Source organism: Phymastichus coffea, unplaced genomic scaffold, assembly GCF_024137745.1.
Source record: "Phymastichus coffea isolate CEN01 unplaced genomic scaffold, Cenicafe_Pcof_1.1 PCOF00014, whole genome shotgun sequence".
NCBI lineage: Eukaryota > Metazoa > Arthropoda > Insecta > Hymenoptera > Eulophidae > Phymastichus > Phymastichus coffea.
In genome coordinates, this window is record NW_026706825.1 from 7348818 (window position 1) to 7367529 (window position 18712).

Genomic DNA, 18712 nt, shown 5'->3' on the forward strand with positions numbered 1-18712 from the left:
CTTATAGCTTCGAAACTATAGTAGATATCTTAAAATAATCTTACGGAGTATATTTTTCATTTTTCTTTTCTACAGAAAATATTTTTCAGTCTTACATTAACTCCTTTTGTAGAACGGTTATCACACAGTAACTAGAATTTCAAAAATTTTGGGGATTTGCTCATATATTATAGAGAATGAATGAATGAAATATGTTAAATAATAAAGATAACTTTTTATTTCTCGTTTTTAAAAATCCTAATAATTAAATGTCACATTTTAAGAGTAGATTTTTCGTACTTATTAAAAAAATTTTGGTGTGAAGAATTTCTACTTGGTATGTGGTAATGCATGTCAGTTTCCGCTTCGGTGTCAGAAAGGCTCAATGAAACTCCGGCCCTTCTTCTTATTCGAGCATCGTCGGGACTCTATATAAAAATCATCACTTGAAGAGTTAATTACTCTAATTTATATTTTGAATCATAAAATGTACATACCTGATCTAGAATTCCGGCAGTGGGTTCTGAAGCGTATCCAACTTCTTGTGCGTCTTCTTCAAGGTCTGCTTCGTATTCTTCCATCCCATCTGAGTCGGAATCTAAGTCGGCGTAACGATTACCACGAGATACTTTGCAAACCATTTGTGCCAAGTCAGTAAATGTGTATGAAGAAGGAACCTGTTGATTGCTAGCCTGATGTTTTGCTCGTAATGCCTTGGCAATCTCCCGATCTGCGTTAAATCGAGGCAAAATCCCTGCTTTCGATTGTCCTTCGAAGTAGGTTTTACCTGCATATAATTATTAAAATTTGTTATTAAAGGAACGTTATAGAACTCATTTTTTAATTTCAGAATTCAAACAAATCATTTCCCATTTTAACTTTAAATCAAAATAACTTAGAAAGCAATGCTTAATTTAAAATGCAATTTCAATTATCGGCCAAAAATCTATTAAAAATAATATTTTATACGCAATTGACAAAGAAAGAAAAATATTGCTTATTACGTCAATTAAATGAATAAATTAATCACTTGTACTCAACACGCGGTTTTACATTACCGGTAATCTCGCGATCACGCTTAATATAAATATTACAGTGAGTCAGCACACGATTAGGAGAAACAGAAAATGATTGAATAACTGACCGTGATTATAGCCAACGTCCTTGATATCGTCAAAGTTGGCGAACTGCAGTGTCTTGTATCTATCAATGGGCGGCCTGATGTACTCGCAATAATCGGAGTTCTTGACCTCTTCGAGTTGCCTGACGCAACTAACATAAGCTAGACGCGATTGTATATCCGGCAAATTCGGCACCTTGACAGGCGTTGCAAAAGGATTCCACCGTTTCCACAACAACCACCAACCGGAGAGGGAATCTCCGTAGTTGGTCAAATCCGTGTCGTCCTGCGATCCAACGTCGATGGCAAGGATATGATGGGCACCTTGTCTCAACATCTCATCAGCTTACGAATGCGACAAAAAGCAAAAAGAAGGTACGGTGAGGCATACGGCTCTTTTTTGGATTTTATTTACTATCAGTTCTATTGAGTTGTGTATAGCGTATAATGAACAATATTGTGACAAAATTTCAGAATGTTTGAAAGGAGTGAATGATATTGGGTTTATAATTAATATTTTTTAGTTGCACTTGCGCAATGCATTATCGAGCAAGCGTGTAAATAAGAAAATCTTTGAACTCCTATTTACGCATTATTTGATTGATTGTAAATACTTGAAAAAATTACAGGAGAATACCATTCTTACGTATGCGTTTTATATCATAGTTTTATATCTTGAGTATATGTGTTAAAACATTTCAAGTTGTTAGTGTATTCAAATGAACGTAAAGTTGAGAACGAGTTTTGAAACGCATTTCGGTGATGTAGTGAAATTTTTGTTCTCGCTTTTCATTGTTTGGTAGGTACTCGTATTGTACTGGATCATGGAAATAAAGACAGAAAAATAATTTGCTCGACAATAAACATTAATTGTCAACTGAACGATTTCGCCGTGTTGGCAAGCTTTATGAAGAGGTTCTTAGACCCGCTAACAAAATGTCGATCCTCGTTTTGTTGATCTTTGCATCCACGATCCGATACAACAAAATTGTTCACATTTTGGTGATAATTAATAGAAATTATCTAGAAGTAAAATAGAGTCAGAAAAGTTTAGTGGCGTATGTTTAGAAAAGAGTAATCAGGATAATTCATACCTGGGACGTTATTAACATAACACCCGTCGACCAAAAGATGCCCGTCATTAGGATCACAAATTGGCGGAAATACACCGGCAAAAGTCATACTGGCGCGTACGTACTTCCAAAGCAAGCCTGATTTAGGCAAACTACATTGTTTATAATACGAAGACAAAAAAGGGTGTGCATCTTTTTATCAACGGGAGCGAGCTTTTCAACAAACCGCACTAAAAGGCATGAAGTATTTTCAAAGTAATTTTAATATAATAAATTATTGAAACTTTATAAATTTGACAACTCATTATAAAAAGCTATATCAAATTTAATACTTCGTATCTATGCAAATCAAAAAAAGGTAAATTAAATCTGAATCCATACTCCTAGCCGTTAGTGAGGGACTTTGGGATTGTTCAATAGCGCGAAACTGCTGTAATTTTTTACGCCAATTTTCTTTTCTGATTGTCTAATAAATTGTGCTATGTTGTTTTGGACAAACTATCAATTTTTTTTCACGCGCGTACTGAAACAATCCGCCAAATGAAAATGGCAATATGTTTTGTACATCATTTGATTCTTTATCGAATTTTCATACTATAAATAAACTTTTTTCCAACAATCAAACTTCAGATAAACCCAAGTTGAATAAAATTATGGATTACAAGCATCGTCATGATTAACTAGCAAGAATTTGGTAAAAAAGTAGTAGTTAGTAAAGATAATACAATGCAACTTATTCATAAACAATAAATACTTTAGAAAAATAATACATTACAAAATAACGATACATAACAAAATAAGCATAAAGCGACAAGCATTAAGCTCTCGGTATGTTGTACAAGTCAAATTACCTGGAAGGTTATTGACGTACCCGCCGTCGAGAAGAAGGTGGCCATCGGTTGGGTCGCACATAGGAGGCATATAACCGGACAACGACATCGATCCACGAACGTACCGCCAAAGCGATCCTAAACACGTCGACATATTTTTTTTCATTAGCTCATAATTTTTACTTTGCAAATTGTCAATAAATACGACGTTTTTTGGATTTAAACCCACGATTCTCTTCCTACTACACTAATTAGCACTCAAATACTATAAACTTTGATTTTTTTGACGTGTATTCAAAAAGTGAATAAGAAAATATCTGAATTTTTCTTTTCACAAGGTAGATCGAACAAAAATTTATTATTTGCCTCCCCACTTCATGAGACTGAACCAGAGACACAAAACGGAGAGTACGTCAATAACTTTTTTGTTCACACAGCTCACTCCCGCTAATTAAGCAATCTAAGTTTTAAAAAAATGCATCTACAAACTAGTGCAAGTCTAATATAAATGAAAAGAAATAAAATTATATGTAAAAAAACGTGGGTATTAAATTTGTCTGTATATCTTTGATATAATGGTAATCTTGTTTTGTTTGCGCGATGTTTGTATGATTTGAGAATAAAAAAAGATCAAAGCATTTGCGAACAAACAATTTGCGTACAGACCGTGTGTGTGAACGCGCATACAAGAAGCAGTAATGTCAGTTGTTATCGTGAAATAGGGAAGCCACAAGTCCTCGATATACACATCTCCCAAAGTGCTTTGGATTGTATTATTGAAATCTTTGCCGGAAAACATTGAAGTCATTGGATATGTTAAATCCAATATTTGCCTCCACCACTGTGTCATTTTCTGCAGTAAATAGTTAAACATTTTAGGATATTCACACAACTTATTTTGTTTTTATCTAATTTCGACATAAAAAAGTTCAATTATTTTACATCAGATCAGATTATAAAAAAGATCATAGTGTGGTAAAAAAAAAACAAAAGCAAAAAAGAAAAAAAAAACAAAATAAAAACGAACAGAATTTTAGAAAAAAAACAAGTTATTCGAGAATTACTATACCTTGGACCATTCGCGAGCTTTCTGTGTAGTAGTAGTGATGTTTTTTTCCATACACCAAAGGGCACCCATGAATGCCCCTATACTGACTCCACCTACCATGTCAATAGGTATACCAGCTTCGATGATAGCTTTGAGCATACCCACGTGTGCTGCTCCTCTAGCTCCACCGCCACCAAGGACTAGACCTACTGAAGTACCTGTTAACCAACGTGCTAGCCTGCTAAAGTCGCTATGCACGTTTGGTTCTGACATGAGTACCTTTGAATATAGTTCATTCTAAAAAAACAACATATAAAATAGTTTCAGAAAAATTATATAACGAAAATATACACAATGTACAATACTATTAAAGATACTTACGATTCGGTACTGTGACTTTCTCGTAAACATGCGTTTGGGACACTGTATGTGGTGATGACTAGAAATCCAGGAACGCATATTCAGCCACTGGACAGTATTGGTAGGTCTTTGTCCGCTTTGTTCTTTGTGAAGAAGTACTAACTCTTTCTGCGTACGCATTGCCAGGCGTTCGACTTCACGTTCTGTGCGGCCAATCGAAGGCGGTCGATCGCCTAAGCCAATGATGAGAATACAATCAGCTTGCCGAACACAACGCTGCGTCCACAAAGTGTAAGTCGAGTCGCATTGATACAACGAGATACGATGTTGATCTTCTTGTTGCGCGAGCCAAGATGTCAGACGGTATTCGTTCATTGGCTCCATTATTGATGTACCAAGTGTCTGTTAAATTTATTCATATATCTTAATATTTACTATCTATTCTTATATTTTTATGATGAAATGCTAATAAAATCTTACTTTTCGGATTACATCAGAAGTTAGACGTAAGCAAGGCCCGATGGCACACAGAGAATGGTACAGTTCATAGGTGAATGCTGTCAAAGGAACATCATCCGAAACTGGGACAATCGCTACTGTCGAAAAATTGACTTGCGACGGTCGTGAATCGACAGCTGTTTGTCTGAAATTTAATTTTAAGAACAGCATGAACTCATCGTTATAAAGATTATCGTGATTTTGGAAACGTTTGTACCTTGACTCGCGAGATCCATTATTTGACGGCCCCTGTTTCCAAGTGCCAAGCAAACGATGACCAAGTAATCTAATTAGTCTAGTAACAACGATGGGATATCGGAGTTTGATGACATTAAAAAGGCCCTCAGGAAGTTTCGCCAACTCAGAATCTCGCACTGCCATTACAGTTGTCGATCTTGGAGTCTGCGTAACCATCTCGACGATTCCAACTAAATCTCCTTTACCGTATTCGGCGACCAGTTCCTTCTTTCCATTTTCATACGTAATCACTGATCGCAAACGACCACTTAGAACGATAAATGTTGAGTCCGAATCATCGCCTTGACGATAAACAGCTCTTCCACTTTCAAGGAATAGCCAGTCCAAAGCAAAGTCGACCTGTAAGCCATCTACTTGGTAACAAATCCCAATATACATCATATAAATATTAACGCATTTGCTGCGATGGTCTTTTCGGCTGAATTTAAAAATATCAATCAGTGAATATTTAATATAATTAAAAAATAAAAATGAAGCAATATTCTGTAGACATTCACCTTAGTTACAAGCTTTCAATTGTCATTAAATTTGGATCAAAATTATGAAAACTTGACACATATATGTGTTATGCCGCACATGGTATTAGTCAATATTGAATATATATGTATCACACTGCAGAAAATGAGTTAAAATAACGTTATAAACTATACCTGTCTGACAAATGGGCTCAAACGCTTAACAACGGTTTTTGCAACGTGTAACACAACAGTAGGTTTCTCTCGCATAATTGTAAAAAATGTCGATTTACTAAGCAAAGCTATGCGACTCGAATGCTTTGCCCTGATTGTATAAAACGACGGCTCGCCTGTCAACACGGCCAATCCACCAACGATTTCTCCTTGATGAGCGCTAAACATATGTACATCCTGACCTCCATCGCGCCCTTCAGGACCTCGTTGACTGACCATCAGTGATCCAGATACAACATACACCAAAGCTACATCCTAGAAAAATAATTAAAGAGATGATTTTTAAAATTTTGGACGTACATGAATTTTGTTATTATTATCATTATTATTTACTTTAGTAAATAAATATTTTCCGTTATTTGTATTATTGTTTGCTATTACTAAAACTTAATTTCGCAATAAATAAAAATATCATCAAATCACGTTATCTTTGTGAAATCTGTTTGGTTTTTAGAATATCGGTAGCTAGTTAAATACGTATGATGTGCACTTTATGAATAATTGATGTCAACAAAGCTAGTATAAATAAAACTGTTCAAAATGTATATCGTAACTGTCTACAAATTATTTACCGAAACATTTCAAACGTTTAAATAATATTACCGACATAGATAAAGAAATCAAATGTTAAGTGAAAAAGTACGAACCTTATGAGACTCTTCTTTCATGAGGTAAGTACCAGCGGGTACTTCACGAATGTGTACTTTGCCATCTTTGAGAAGAGAATCATTCTCAAGACCCAACTCTTTGACAAAAGCATCAGTAGCGATTTGAACTATCTGAGCTTCATCCATTGGCTGCTGCAAACCCTCATTCTTCGAGTGCTTACGACTTGCGCTGCCAGAGTGTGTCTCAACAACTCCGATCCCACCGCCGTCTGAAAAATCCTCTGGATGTGAAGATTGTTGATTCGATGTAACGGAATGAGGCCAGTGCGAGTCGCTCTCAGGTACCATGTCAGGTGTATGTTGGCTAAGCTGACTCAACTGTGAACCTGAGTTTGGTGTTTTCCATTCCAGATTGGTTTTAGATCTATCAGTAATATTGTGAATTCAAAATATTGTAATAAGAATAAAAAATAAAATAACTAAATATTTTAATCAAGGGAATTCTATGAAATACCTGCGACTCGACATAATTGGTACAGGCTGGGATGAATTGCCACTTAATTCTTTCTGAGAAACGTCGATTTGCAATGGATCAGCAACTCCCGAGTATGAATTGATGAAGTGGTCTGAAACAGGTACAGCAAAGTTCTCGCGTGTTCGGGATCTAACTGGTGAGCCGGAGACCGAGCTGTGCTTTTTCTTGTGTGCACTCGGATTTACTAGTTCTGCTGAGAGTCCCAAATATTGATGAAGTGCTGTAAATGTTACACGTTGCAAACGAACCATAATGACCTGGATAACTCGAACGAACGCATCAGGATGATCTTGAAAAACCTAAAAAGTTTTGATGATTTATTTATTAATTTTTTTTTACATAACAAGAAAAATAAATCGGATAAAATATGTTTGCTATTTAAAACATATTTTTAAATTAGAATCAATATATTTTCTTCTGTGAGGTTTCTATTTAATAATACAATCAAGTAAATTTCCAGGTGAATCATGAAAAAGATAACATCGCGCTGTTTACGTCATGACTTTGCAAAATTTCAAGTGTATCACGTGAATTATGAAAACAGAGTATTTTTTTAATTGTATAAATTAATTATAAAAATACTAGAATCTCTCTTATAACTTCTACAGTATCTAATTTTCAATATAATCATTGACTTACTTCTTGAAAGGCGCTCATTGGTAATTTAACAACTACAGAATCTTCCACAGCCCTTGCAGCTACTGTTTTGTAAGTGCTTGTATGACCAGTTAATACATCGGTAAAACTTAATAGACTAGTAACAGATTCTCCTGTTTTTACTAGCTTTAGAGAGATCTGAGACCCATCAGACCCTGTTATATAAACATTAACTAAACCTTGTTGAACTATAAATACATTTTCATCAGGATCCCCAATTTTAAACAAAGGAGTTCCTGCTGGCAAATTCATTATTTCTGTATGTTTACACAACTTAAGAAAAACTGGCTTATCAAAATGTCCAAACACTCTAATGCTTTGTAAAATATAAAGAGCATCTGGCGGTACTCTATCACCAGGACCAACATCTTCCTCAAGGTATTCTGCTGGAGGCTCCAATACTTTCAACTGCTGTGGAGTATTTTCTTTTTTCAATTGCAAAAGTCTTCTAGCAAACCGCATGACAGCCCTTCTTTTTTGTCCTCGACCTGTGCCACCTGGTACTTGGCCACCTATAGATTTGACTTTCCTCAGCATCTTCCTTCCATAAAACAATACTTTGTCTCGTTTTCTGAACCTTGGTCTGCCTGTGCCTACACCTACAAACTCTTTGACTTGAGGCAGAAGTTCCTTTGTTTTCCATTTCCTCAGTACATAAACTGATATAACTAAGATTGTCAGCAAAATACCAACAGACACTGCTAACAATGTCTTTGAAGTTTGATACTCTACAATTAAATATTCTATCCATCTTGAAAATGCATAAGAGCCAAAACTGTCATTAAACTTATTTATCAGTTCCACAACCTGCAAGTTAAGTGTTTGATTACTAGAAGCTTTCTTATATAACTGAAATAACAGAACCACATACGAAAATTAATAAAAAACAAACTTAGAAATTATCTTACAATAATAGGAAATCATCATATAAAGCTTATAAGCTTGGATAATTATGTCTGTTTTAAACTTTTGTTAAAAAATTATTGATCAATGAACTATTTGTTATAGCATTTACTTGTTTTAAATAATTTTATATAACAAATCTAATATATATAATTAGGTTGCCATTACTTTGAAAATTTATACTATTACTGATAAATATATCACTATTAATAGAATGAACAAAATCCAAGCGATAAATGTAGTAACCTGTTATAAAAAAATAAAAATTGCTTAACTACCTTCATAACTATCTAAGCTTTTGAACCAATGATTGAAGTCAATCATGAAGAATTACCAAGCCGCTCAAGTTATTTAATAAGTCAAAGCAAAGAGAAGTTATCCAATGTATAAAAAAGACACAAGCACAGGTTGATTGAACTTTGATTAAAGTCTATTTAAAGGGTATCCACGAACATAAGATCGAGAAAGAGGGGGCTTATCAGCAACAAAACTCGATATAATCCAGAACATACTTTCACTATTATTGCCTAACTCTATACGCAATCGTTTGGCTGACGGACGTACGACGGCAAGAGGAGAACGAAAACGAAAACAAGTAAATAAATAAGGTGAAGGCAAACACACTCACACACAAGCAAACAAATACATGTTAAAACGTACAAACCTCCATCATGGACATTCATGTCTTCGTGTGTTGCTCCGACGATTCGTTGATAAATCCCAAGAATACGCACTCCGGCAAATTTCGGAGCAGAAATGTACGTTTAAACGACGATTACCGGTGATTAACAGATGATCACCTTTACATTAGTGGCTATGAATATATCTTATATGAAAACAGAAAGCGTACACTTCACTCACTGACGGCGGCTCGCGACCGTCTGCTACTCTCCTCTCTTTGCGGCTGATTGGGAATACAACGAGAAGAGGAGTGTAGGAGAACGACGAGAAGTTGTGGAATGCTGCAGAGCGCACCGCGACCTTTGATACTTCGTTCAAGTCATCCAGCGCCATTTTACTGTTGAGACTCGATTCGACGTCTCTATGCGCTCATAATCGCATAACAATATATATATGTTCACTTCATTTAACTATCGTGCACATATATCTCACGTACACATGTCAAGATGCATGCGCGGAAAGCGTACTGTGTATACGTGCGAAAGCACATACCGATATGTTCTGCTGCTTGCTTGTGTACTTGCGCCAGAAACATGACAGTTATCTACTGCTTGTGCTTGTTTATATTTTCTTTTAGAACCGTTTATAATTACGGATGAAAAAATTCGATTCGAATCTCTTATTCATGCCTGTATGTTACAGTTGACTTATTTTATTTCTATTCTAGTTCAAGTCAATTTAGTTAAAATCAGATGAAAATGAAAATTGAGTTGAAGTTGACTTTTTAATTAGAAAATGAGGAAGATTAATCACGATATCATGGCTATAGTGACTACCCCGGAATCACTTGGTTGAATATAATACATAATGCGCTATAAACACTAATTAATATTTTATTTGAACAAAAGCTTTCTTAATTGTTTTAAATTGATACTTTTTGTATTATTTATGCAATAGCTCAACAAATAATTTATAAATAGAAACAACATCAAAAAGATTTATGTTAATCAAACCTGTATCAATGATAGCATTGGTGTTTATGCAATTTCCTGTTGTGAATAAACAGTACAATATGTAACTTCAAGAAATGCAAGTTTTTAAACAAGAAATTTACTAAATATAAAATCTTTAAATTAAGACAAAGTAGATAGACGTAAAACCTATTCTTATCTGCAAAAGAACAAGTCAAATAAATCAGACAAGTTTCAATTTGAGTTTTATATTTAAAAACGTTTGTCAAGTAGTATTTTAGAATTAAAATAATAGGATTGTAAAATGCATAATGGGCTATATGTGTCTATGCCTGATGCATAGATGAAAAATGACTCAGAAATTAAAAAAAATTAATTTATCTTTTTATTTCTAACGTGTAAAGGAATAATAAAATCTTTACAATCATGATTTAAATTGTTTGAATTTAGATAGCAACTAAACTTATCCAAATATTGTAATGAATACATAAACTTTTGCAGAGAATGTATCATTGTTTATAAGTAACTAAATATTTTAATGCATTTGTTTAATTGAAATACTGCAAAATACCCTGTTCTTATAAATCAATATATATTATTGGAAAACCTTTTAAAGTCAACTCATCACTGTAAATATAACATATTAAATTAAATACATCATGTAATTAATTCAATTGTATAAATTACTTTACAATATATTTTACCTCTTCACAAGAATGTGCATATATAAGGTCAGTTTTGAATTCATTAGTAATTTCCAAAATTTCATAAAATACTATGGATGACAAGAATATATCAAGAGTTGCTGGGAGTAACTATCAATAAAGATTACAAATTTACTCAATCACCTTTTTATAAACTATTCATTTATTAAGTACTATACAGCCAACTTTTTGCTCTAATATTGCCAAATTATGCTCTAATATATGTTATTAAAACAAATAACAATCAATTAACTTATTTCAATACCCTAGTCAATAATGAAACAGAATTTTTAATCGTTAATATATTTGCTGCTACAGTAAAATAAACAATTTTTTCCTGCACAGAACTGGAAATTATAAAAATTTGGAATGCAATTGAATATAATTCATTTATTTACAAACCAAAATCAAAGAGTCTACTTGTTTAAAACATCTCATTAAACAAGAAAAATAACAATAAATTATTTAAATATTACAAGGACTTAAAATAATGGATCATATTGAACTTGGTCAAGATAAAAAATGATCCATATAGGATTATACTATAGTGAAAATATCAATAATAAAAAATAATATTTTAACACATCATAAACAAATTTATACGAAGTCTTTCAGATAAACAATAAGATACTTACTTAAATACTTGTAAGAAAGTTCCTGGAACTACACGACAATTAAGTCTTATTTGCATGTATTTTCCAGTAGCAAAAATAACATTTTTAATGTAATGTGCAATTTTTGTGATTCACAAAGCTATCAAAACTTGTGTGTTATTCAACATTGTGTTTAAAGATTATAATACAGATATAGACAGTGCTGCTTATAGTACAAGATAGGCTGAATTTGGACAATATATTTCTCACTTTCATAATTGCTATTGTAGAACGTTTGATGACTCATGGTTTTACAAAACCTATAAGAAACACATTACATTTGTATTTCTCAAAATTGATACAAATAAATGTTACGAATTATATTACAGAAAAATTATTTGAAATAAATACAATTTTTCTTTCGTTTAAGTCATATTGCAATGAAATATTCATAGAACCTGTACAAAATTTTCATATCATTTATGTATATACACTATGTTATAATTCTACTTGAATGCAAACAATCATATTTATTTGTCTGACTCTTTGACTATCAATGATAACGTAATATAATCTGCATTGTTTATTTCAAAGAAGGTTAAATTAGTCGTAATAAATTTATACATATATGTGTGTATGTGTATACATCGCATGCACAAATGCTTCATTCCTTATAAGGGCTCATGTTATTGAAAATAGGAATGATTTAAATATGTTTGTTTGAAAATCGAGATTTAACGAATATTCATCGTCTTGGAGCTTGCGGCTCGGCCATCGCGCTATACCCACCCAATATATATTCTACGATTTTCTGTCGTGTCAATTTCGGTTTATAACCAGTAGTCAGTACGTAGTGGCTGCGTCCACATTGTGGATGCAATCGCAGTGCACCCCGCCTTTTCCTTTGGCGCTCCTTGTAGGCAAGAAAGTAGCTAGATTATATCTGTCCGTCTCTGTCGCGCTCGTGAGCGCGGCTAAACTGCACCGTGACTGCGCTATCACAAACAGGCAGAGCAGACCAGGCAGTGCAGGCAAGCACAGGCGGCATTAGCAGCAGGTAGACGTGAGCCGGTGAAAGAGCAAGGCGTTGTCGTGCGCCTCCTCGTCACCACGCACTGGCTCACGATGAGTTTATTCTTTTCTTTTTTTTTACCAATCCCGTTTGCACACACGTATACACGACGCCGTAAGTGAAGGAGAGAGAAAGAACATTTATAAATATAGTCGCCCCTTTGTTCGCGAGCTCTTTTAGGCTAAGGCAAGAAGGAGAAAGAGAGAGAGTGAGCGACTATGCGAACGATCATATAAGTTGCTGGGGTAGAACGGTCAACATGAGTAAGGACGGCGAGCAGTTACTCCAGTGTCTAACTGTCTACTCTCGCACATCCTCTTCTCCAACAGTGTCAGCTGATCAATGGATTACGTTCGTTTCACACTAACCACGATAATCAGTAAGTTCTTATTATCCTTTATTTTTACTATCACTATTCTTATCCCTTTTATTCCATATATCAACTTATTCCATCCCAAGTGCTGCTCTTTATACACTTCCGTTGCTTCGAAATATTATAACCAAAGTCGTAGTATTTTTTGGCTTTTATGTCTTTTTCCAGTTTATTTTAATGTATGAAGTGTTGGAAATAGGTACTGATAAAATATTTAGACCACAAGAGATTGTCACGACATGAATCTTATATTTAATTTCGCAGCTAAGTTTCTAAAATAATGCAATTTTAATTTTGATTGCTTTGATGGTTATCTTGAAACAGTATTTGTAAACAATGTTTTTAAGAGTTGATGTTCACTTATTTTATTAAACGTACGTGTATAGTAATCATTCAAATTTTCATTTGTCAATTCCTTGAGCTCCTAACTTTTATTTATCAATAAATCAACACATTTTCCTTTAAGAATATTAAAAAAAGTTGTTGTTTCTTACAAGCCTGGAAAATATAAGTTCACTCAACAAGGCTGTACAATAGCAATACAGAAAATGGGTAACAAAACAAGTTGTTGCTCATATACTAGTCCACAACTTGGACAAAAAGATTTATCAGGTGATGGTGGTGTGAGGAGTATTGAGGAACGTCTTCCTGAAGGTGATATCAGTATCAATAATCTTCAGCACATTAGTGAAAGAGAACCTGAAGATTGGGATTGTGATCCGTCGATACATCCATCTGCAGGCACTATTTTTATGGAACGTTCTAAACAAGCAATTGAAAGTATGTAAATTTGAAAAAATGAAAATGAACATTTTTATTATTCTTTTGTTTATTGACATCTGTTCTTTTCTTTCTTGTTTCATAGATGGGTTAACAAGGAAAAAAAGTCAATACCAAATAGCAGATACCAGGCCACTCAAAAAGAGCAGCAGTTGTAGTACTATATATCTAGATGACAGTACTGTTTCACAACCTAATTTAAAAAATACTGTGAAATGTGTAGCTCTAGCTGTATATTATAACATTAAAAATAGAACATCTAATAGACAAATTGATATATTTGATGAAAAATTGCATCCGCTAACTGTAAGTACTTTAATTATATATATTATCTGTTGGCTTGTTAATACTTATGCACTAAGTTGTATTATTCAAATTTTTAGCGTGATGGCGTGGCAGAAGATTATGATAGACATAATCCAGAGCATAAACAAATTTATAAATTTGTCAGAACCCTTTTTAATGCTGCGCAACTCACAGCTGAATGTGCCATTATAACACTAGTGTATCTCGAACGCCTACTTACATATGCTGAGATAGATATAACACCAGCAAATTGGAAAAGAATAGTACTTGGTGCGATACTATTAGCTTCAAAAGTATGGGATGACCAGGCTGTGTGGAATGTTGATTATTGTCAGATCTTAAAAGATATCACGGTAGAAGATATGTAAGTATTTTCATTATTTTAATTTCATTCATAACTAAAGTCAATGTGCTCATGATTGTAAAAACATCAGCACTCATCAACAAATTTTTTCAGGAATGAACTCGAAAGACAATTTCTGGAGATGCTTCAATTTAATATAAATGTTCCTTCAAGTGTATATGCCAAATACTATTTTGACTTACGCACGCTTGCCGAAGCAAATGAATTAACATTCCCTAGTGAGCCTTTAAGTAAAGAAAAAGCTCAAAAGCTTGAGGCAATGTCGAGAGTTTATGAAGACAAAGTTACGGCCGACGTTTTACGAAATGGTATTAAAAAATGGTCTAGTTTAGACAATGTATGCTTAGGTGGACCCAGGCGGAGTATAGCTATTTTGTCTTAAAAAAACTACTTTTCGCGACTGTAAGCATTGCTTTCGTGATCTTATGAAAAGTATACTTACAATATCGATCGTCTGAAATGATCATTAGATATTCGTTATGACTGTGAGAGTAATGTAATCAAATTTTTTATACAGCGGGATTTTTTAAGATCTTTAATAATAATACTGCGTGCTTTGTTTTACATAAAGCTGCTACATTTTAAGTAATATTTACTTTGCATTTGGGAACTGCATAACATAAAGTTTATTAATAGTTTGAACACTTTTTAAAATGATTATTTTGTATCTTTTTATAAATCCAGTTACATTATTGATTATTTTGCTCGAATCACGCATTAAAAAATTGTAAATAAGAAGAAATCGATTTATACAAGTTTTACAGTACATTAATACAATATTTAGTAACACTCGTGCATGTGTATCAAAAAGTATTTAGTTCTTGCAATTCATGTAAGATAGTTTGGGAGCAAATATCTTTTGTGATGTGAAATCAAACAAAATTAAGTGCGACGAAAATAATACAAGAATAATATTATTATTGAATTTTTTACAAATACTTACATTTTTTGTAGAAGGTTGTAACATTTGTTTAAGTTTGTGGTGTCTTTATATTTTTTAAATTTATTCATTTCAATTTTCATTTTTTCTTTCCTTTCTAAATTAAAAATGAAAATTGTTCGTATAGTTACGTTTTCTTTATAATAATTGGCGCTAGTTCCGTTAAAGTATTTATTGTTTCTATTAGCTAAAATTATTAAATGTACGAAACTAACCAATTTCATTACTTAAATAGATTTTAGAAGCATAACATAATATTTTACGAATCTAGATTTGTAACTTATTTGCATATTCTATCACATCACAGTAGAAGACAAAAATGTAACACGTAGATGAATTTAATTCAAATTTAGGGTAATTCAAAATTAAACTTTTATTTGTGTATACTTAAGCAACTGCACAGTTTCGTTTATGCGAATATACCAACTAAGCAATTCAATGCTAACTAAATAAAAAATCAAATTTTTTACAATGATAGTTTTGAAGAATTAAAGAAAGTAACAACAATATCAAAATTGCTATATTGCTCGACACTTTTTTCAATAGTTCAGCCTCTCCAAATATTTAAAAAAACTTCGCGTGTTTCTTATTTTTTACATTTTTTTATTTAATCCTCATTCTTGAAAGTAAGAGAAAGCCACCTGATAATGAAAGTGGGAAAAAATAGACAAATTTATCAGACGCCAAGAAAATAAAGTATGATGTAAAAACATCCAACTGAATATATAAGATGGTTTTTTAGATAATTAGAAATACTTGCAGAATATTGCATGCATAAATCTATTTTTTATATAATAAAATAGGAAACGAATATTAAGACAATCTAGTGTCCCATTTGCGTCCTGCATTTTAAATGCCATTTAAAACTAATAACTTAGGTTGTTTGCAATAATGCACGCTATTAATTTGAATAATAAGATTTGATTTAATAATGAAATGCTGTGCAAAAGATATTTTATAAAAATTCATAATCTTTTCACGAATAATAATTTTGTATAATCAACGATGCTTGCTAATAAATTGGTCTGCTATCATAGAATAATAGTTCCTCGGATTGCATTTCGTTATAATTCACAGTGATATACATGCGAAGTATCAAGAATTATTTCATCTAATCAAAACCAGTATATTTTTTCAAATAATACTATACTGACTATTTTTACATTTGCTATTTTTTCACATCAAATTAATTTATCGAGTGCATTGTTGTGGAAGCCTGCCTTAAAATTTGTAATCGATTGCACGAATTCCAATGTATTTGTTACCTTACATAAATTCGAACGAGATTAATATTTACTATTTAATTTATTAAAATTTCTTCCGCGATGTCTTGCTATAGTTCTAAAATGGTGTAAAAATGGTGCATTTTTTGATAGTATACATGGTGAAATGTAAGCTTTCACTATGATCATTGTTGTAGATAGCTTATGTATACGTTTACATTTTTTTAAATGTTAAATGCAATTTTTGTGAGCTTTAAAAGACTAGTATTTCTGCCACTATCAGAAAGTTTTAATTTTTAAAATAGAAAGAGTGAAGGAAGCATGCCGTTTGCGACGAACGGTACCCTTTGCGCTTTTTGTACGTTTGGTTTAATTGTAGAAAATTATGTTTGTACATATGAAAACTAATTTTTTTATAATTTTTAAATGCTAGGAAAAAAATATTTATTATTGTATAAAAATAATGAATGTGGTATCTAACATTTTGAATCGAAATATTATTTGTTACTACATTTTCACGTACTGCGAAGTGAATCGTAAATGATTCGATATAAAAATCATTATTAATTGAATAATTACCGTTACGATTATAAATGTAGTACTTAACTGTTATTAAAATTGGAATATTATGGAAAATTAATAAATGAATGAGATGCTACAATTTTTAGAGTAACTATGCGTTCAAAGTTAGCTATTCAATTTTTTAGAGAGTGTTCAATGATGTATTAGACTGTACAAAGCAAATTTGTCCACACATTATGTAAAATAATTATGGCTTTTTTACAAGAGTATATTTTACATTACACAATGTTAATTGTAAATAGAATATGTTGGGGCCAAACACTTTTTGTATAAATAGGGCCGTGTATTTCGACTCCGTGTTTGATGAAGAGAAAATCCAATAAAGAATGCACATTTTTTATATTAAGCTGCTTCGAACGTCCACGCAAATATTTTTTGTAAATAAGCAAATCTATACTTTTAACAATTCTTGTAATATTATAAAAAATTACAGTAGATAAAATAGAACAAGATGGTAGACTTGGAATGTAGACTACTTGGTCGTCATTCATCTGTAGAATATCGTATTTTGGAATTTATCAAGTTTATATCATTGACTACACAAAACATTTACATCTATTACAACTAGCAGGCAAAATGAATTGGGTTTGTATCGGACAGATACCGATTTTATACGAATATTTAAATTTTGTTTATTTAACACGATGTTTTTTCAATTCAACAGAAAATATATAATAGTACCTATTTATTAATAAAAAGAAATTATTATTGAACATAAACTTCCTATAGAAAATTTAATTAGAAAATAATTGGCATAATACATTAGAGAGCACTATATTAAAGAAATTAAATTAAAAAATTATTGTAGAATCAGTATCTATACGAAACAAGGCCGGTCGTAAAATGTCATTAAATTTATCGCTATTTATTCAATTAGTAAGTAGCTTTTCTTAGGAGTCTACGAATTATTTCAATACATGGTGCTATATTTATTGTAAAAGTGTAAATGTTTGTTATAGTCTTCCTACGTAGGTCTATTTATTAAGTCATGTAATTAATCTTGTCATAAAATAAAATTTTTTTACGAAATACTCTTCGAATTTTTTTTAAATTTGTTCTCGAATGGAATGTATGCGTTTATTTAAATACACGGAGACGACGTCGATTCGATCCGCCTACACACTGCTATATTTCAGACTTTCACAGGCAGATTGTCTGAAATTGTGTGCGCAGTGTTTAGCAAACTTTAGAGACTGATCATGATTACTATACATCGATTGTGTCTTTAAAATACTCCAGATATTAAAATTAATATCTTGTCCCATCGATTCGATTTTGCATTGTTGCATTTATTGTAACGGGAAGTCGTATTAAAAAAAAATGTAAAACTATCTAATAAATTATTTACAAAAAAATAAATAATTGAATTCCTTTCACCTCTTCTGATATCATTCAATTACTTCATTATTTTATAATATATTCAAATAAAAATAGCATCTTGCTTCAGAAAAAGAATCGATAAGTTAAATTTTCTTTTTCTTAGTCAGAATAAGACGTGTCAGCATATCGTATAGCTACTAAGTTGTAAACAATGTAGATTGTTGGACAATTTTAAAATGTTCCAAAATTTAAAAACTGTTGAAATGTGTCAAAATAATGTAAATTTTTACTCAGTTGATACCTAT

At 32.2% G+C, this 18712-nt stretch overlaps 2 protein-coding genes across 3 annotated transcripts; one reads left to right on the top strand and one right to left on the bottom strand.

The window, feature by feature from the left end:
- Positions 1-206: 206 nt before the first annotated feature.
- LOC131675025 (neuropathy target esterase sws) lies at positions 207-9558 on the bottom strand. Of its 2 annotated transcripts, none has more exons than XM_058953827.1 (14): positions 9223-9558; positions 7638-8462; positions 6978-7297; positions 6503-6887; positions 5817-6110; positions 5126-5505; positions 4891-5053; positions 4432-4812; positions 4072-4347; positions 3669-3855; positions 2194-2310; positions 1124-1444; positions 477-766; positions 207-407 (listed from the first exon to the last, which is right to left on the bottom strand). In XM_058953827.1, the coding sequence occupies exons 1-14, from the start codon at positions 9235-9237 to the stop codon at positions 252-254; spliced, it is 4110 nt and encodes a 1369-aa protein (XP_058809810.1). In that variant the 5' UTR covers positions 9238-9558; the 3' UTR covers positions 207-251. The 2 variants fall into 2 exon arrangements, with proteins under 2 accessions (XP_058809810.1, XP_058809809.1); XM_058953826.1 differs by lacking the exon at positions 2194-2310 and adding an exon at positions 3024-3140.
- A 1084-nt stretch (positions 9559-10642) lies between these two features.
- LOC131675026 (cyclin-Y) lies at positions 10643-18389 on the top strand. The gene is made up of 5 exons (XM_058953828.1): positions 10643-12898; positions 13390-13672; positions 13758-13978; positions 14056-14342; positions 14436-18389. Exons 2-5 carry the CDS (start codon positions 13441-13443, stop codon positions 14722-14724), a joined length of 1029 nt encoding a protein of 342 aa, XP_058809811.1. The 5' UTR covers positions 10643-12898; positions 13390-13440; the 3' UTR covers positions 14725-18389.
- Positions 18390-18712: the final 323 nt, after the last annotated feature.

Excerpts from the sequence above, each read along its gene's own strand:
- LOC131675025 (XM_058953827.1), bottom strand. Across the intron at positions 5,054-5,125 it reads AATGGATCTCGCGAGTCAAG|ACAAACAGCTGTCGATTCAC; the intron begins GTACAAACGTTT and ends ATTAAATTTCAG. Across the intron at positions 1,445-2,193 it reads TTATGTTAATAACGTCCCAG|CTGATGAGATGTTGAGACAA; the intron begins GTATGAATTATC and ends CGCATTCGTAAG.
- LOC131675026 (XM_058953828.1), top strand. The coding sequence starts at position 13,441 with ATGGGTAACAAAACAAGTTGTTGCTCATATACTAGTCCACAACTTGGA. Across the intron at positions 13,673-13,757 it reads TTCTAAACAAGCAATTGAAA|ATGGGTTAACAAGGAAAAAA; the intron begins GTATGTAAATTT and ends CTTGTTTCATAG. Across the intron at positions 14,343-14,435 it reads GATATCACGGTAGAAGATAT|GAATGAACTCGAAAGACAAT; the intron begins GTAAGTATTTTC and ends AAATTTTTTCAG.